Below are 3814 nucleotides of genomic sequence, written 5' to 3'. Positions count from 1 at the left end.
GGGGTGCTTTGAAAAACAATGGTTTAAAACCAAAGCCCTGTCTAAGAGGATCATGAGTGGGTTTGTTGCTCATTACTAGCAAATTATTTCTGGTTCTACTAGTCTCTTAGTCTCTCTGTCATCTTGCACGATAAATACTTCAGGCCAATTATGGATTGTAGAAAAAATAATGTTTCTTTGTTTGCCTTTGCTCTTCTTGTGGCTTTCCACTGCCTGTCAGGGTAGAAAGCATTCTGTGCAGCACTCTTGCTCTGTTAATTATTTATGTCTGTCACATATTCTCTCCTGCATCAACTTACGAAACTGAACACTGCTAGTCCTCTAATATCTCCTCCCTGAAGATTCAGCTTTAATGATGACTGTAATACTGAATTTCCTGAGTCTTTTTGTTCTGCAATCTCCCATTGCTGTATTACATTCCTGTTGGACTTTGCAGCCAATTTCCTTTTTGAAATGCTTATCAAATGCTTTTTTTCACAATTGTGGTTCCATTTCATTAGTTTTTTTAAGAAAATTCATGTTGTGCCAACATCTGCAGTATGTGCAGCTCCCCACACTTACAAGAACAGCTGGAACTCTGTGCTGCAGCTGGGAATTAAAACCTGGCTTTATTTAAATCTGTTAGCAACACCCAGCATTTATTTTAAAACACTACTGTAAAAAAAACAACAACAAACAAAACCAAAAAACTCCACCCCTTTTCCTTCTTACTATGTGATTCAGATAGAGGAGCATTTACAGTGAAGCTGGAGCCTGCCTAGGAGGATATTAAGAAAACTCCCACAAAGTGGAACAGACTCTTCCTGCTGCCAGAGCTGATGTTCTGGGGGCCAGGAGTTCCATGGTCATTCAGTAGGGGTACCAGGAATATGTAATTTTGGGGCCTCTGAAAACTGAGGGAGGAAATGGGGTGTGTCTTGAAAGGAAAAGAAGGGTTGTGAGTAATGGGTAAAGCTGTCTTGTCTGTGACACTTACACACAGAAGCAGAACAGAGTTGTGTTGATGCTTGGAATAGAAGCTAATCATGATACCTGTTATTTTCCCTCTCGCCCAGCCTAAGAGGCACTTACATTATAAAGAAAGAGCACATGCGTAGCAATACATCATTTGTTAGCTTTCTAATAAGTTTTCTTTACATGCAAGTCTTCCTAATCTGTATGAAACTCGGAAAACTTTTCCAGCTTATTGGTGTGCCAGAAGAGGCTATAAAGATTTCCCATGTCACATTTTGGTTTTATTTGCACTATTAATATTCTTTCCTATCAAAAAGTCAAAATCTCAGTTTGATATGTTACCCTTCCTCTCTCTAAAGGAATGTTTTCAAAATTCAAATACATTTAAAGAAAATTACTATGTTATTAGGTTGCAGGCAGCCACATAGGGTTTAACAGTATGTTTAGCCTGCAGACAGTGAGAATTGAGAGCATTAATGCTGTTTCTTCACCTGAAGACCAGTTCTACCACACTAATGTCATTAGACTGCATTTGAGCTGTGGGTTCCTTACATTCTGCTAGGTTACCACAATTGATCTCCACTCCTCTAGGACTTGATAATGGGGACAGCTCTGATAAACTGAATGTTAACTTGCTATACCCTTTCCTACCCCTGCTGTCATCACCGGTGTCAGAGTTTCTGTGCTTAGTGCCTTCACCTGCCTGGTATTGTTTCCTGTGCTTTTGTTTTATACCAAAATACTAATTTTCAGGGGAAACTCTACTTTTGTAGTCATATGTGGAGAATGTGACTTGTATTAGCAGTTGCTCTTCTGCACTAAACTAAATAGTGCTAGAGTCCTAAAGTGTTGGGATTAGCAAGGTTCAGCTGTATGTCCCTTTTAAACGCATAAATGTTTGGAATTGCATCCAAAGCAGATACATTAGAAACCCTTCATCTCCGAGCTGCTAGTAGAGCAAAAGCACTGAGTCACTAAAGATTTGCTGCACATTTGAGGCACACCTTTAGTTTTACTGTCCCATAAATCAAGCCTAAGATTTTTTTCTTTACGTAACCTGGCATGAAAGGTGGTAGCATGTGGAACTTCAGCATGGCAAGAAATATAGTAAATGAGTTTTGTTACAAGGTTAGTGTACGTTTTTAAAATGTCACTGTAGTTGATCATTGCAGCTTTCAATATAGATGAGGACAGTGATATCTGTAGATGTAACAGAGTCCATTTGATGTGAGGCAGTTTCAGTCATGTAATTATGCTTTTTATTTTGCATTCTATACACATTGCCTTATACAGTCAAGGAAATGAGGCATGTGGCAGAAAATGATTGATGTCTCACCCACTGTTAAAGATGTCATGGAGGTAGTATGTTAGAAAGGAGATGAAAACACAGTTATCCTTTTGTTAAAAATCTTCATAAAGTGTTCTATGCTCTTGAGACGTGTTTCGGGGGGAAGAAAAATGATCCAGAACAGTCCCAATTCCTTCCCTCCTCCTTACAGCAAGAAATAAACTTGAAACTCCCTAAGCTTCAAATGGTGGCAGTGTCTCAGCGCTGGGCTGTGGGTTGCTGCTTGCCTGGGGTTTTGCACCAAAATATTTTTAATATATGGGTGAATCTAATAAAATGCCTGAAAGCTTTTCATCTCCTGGGGAGAATATAATTCATAGCTGCCAGGAAAGATGTAAATAAGAACATAAGGCTAAACAAAGCTTCTGCCCAAATGCTGCCACTGCTTTATCTCCAGGCCAGGTAAAGATCCATCCCCTAGGAGATGTGGTGCTCACCTCCCTGCCACCGCCTGTGTGTTTGGTTGGGAGAGGAGAGTGGCCGGCTTGCGGGGCATACCCTCATTGCTGCAGGTCTTGCTACCTGCCAGAGACGGACACCAAATGCAGCAGTGGCTGCCCTGCATCCATGGGATACCCCCGAATGCTTCCCCTGAATGCTTTTGCTCCCGGGTAGGGAAGCCTGCCCTGCAGCTGCTGGCCTTACAGGGACCCCAAGCTGCCTCCGGAAATTTTGGCCCAGCAAGATGTAGATGAAGGGGTTCAGACAACTGTTGGCATAACCCAGGCTGATAGCCACATTGTAGGCGTAGTAGAAAGGCAGAGTGGGGCGAGTCATGGTGAGCTGGGCCAGCTGCAGGATGTGGAAAGGTGCCCAGCAAATGAAGAAGGCCACGCAAATAGCAATTGCTATACGGGTCAGGTTTTTTGTTCGCGCCCTGGTGCACCTTTGGCTCATCAGCGCTTCTGAGGACCTCGCCATCTTGAGCAGGATCCTCCTGTAGGCCACCGTGATGAGGGCAAAAGGGATAGCAAAGACCAGGAAGAATTGGTAGAGAGTGTACCAATAAATGTCCCTCTGGGGGTCTGGCAGACGAATCCCACAGCCTAGTAGACCTCCAGGCAAAGGGATGAGCTGAGCATACATCCACACAGGTGTAATGCTGAGGAAGGAAAGGGCCCAGAGCACGCAGATGACAAGGATTGCCACAGGGCGCTTCCTGAAGCGAGTGGCGGTGAAGGGGTAGACGGTGGCCAGGTAGCGGTCGATGGACATAGCGGTGAGGATGTAGGTGCTGGTGAACTGGCTGTTGGCATCCAGGGCAGTGATGATTGTGCACATCATCCCCCCAAAGCGCCAGGCTCCATTCCCCAGCAGCTGGTGGATAAGGAAGGGCATGCCCAGGAGGAAGAGCAGGTCCACCATGGAGAGGTTGATGATGAAGATATCTGGGACACTACTGCTAGGGCTAGATTTCTTTAAGACTGCGCGGATAACCAGGCTGTTACCAATGATGCCCAACAGGCAGATAATGCCAAATAGGGTGGGCATGATGAAGCTGCCATAGCTCAT

At 44.0% G+C, this 3814-nt stretch overlaps 1 protein-coding gene across 1 annotated transcript; it reads right to left on the bottom strand.

The window, feature by feature from the left end:
* Window positions 1–2719: 2719 nt before the first annotated feature.
* On the bottom strand, window positions 2720–3814 carry LOC104081987 (melanin-concentrating hormone receptor 1-like). The gene has a single exon (XM_009584923.1). It carries the CDS (start codon window positions 3812–3814, stop codon window positions 2720–2722), a length of 1095 nt encoding a protein of 364 aa, XP_009583218.1.

Source organism: Fulmarus glacialis, unplaced genomic scaffold (assembly GCF_000690835.1).
Source record: "Fulmarus glacialis isolate BGI_N327 unplaced genomic scaffold, ASM69083v1 scaffold6379, whole genome shotgun sequence".
In the NCBI taxonomy this organism is placed as follows: Eukaryota; Metazoa; Chordata; class Aves; order Procellariiformes; family Procellariidae; genus Fulmarus; species Fulmarus glacialis.
Note: the sequence above shows the minus strand (reverse complement) of the source record. Positions and strands in the feature narration are given on the sequence as shown.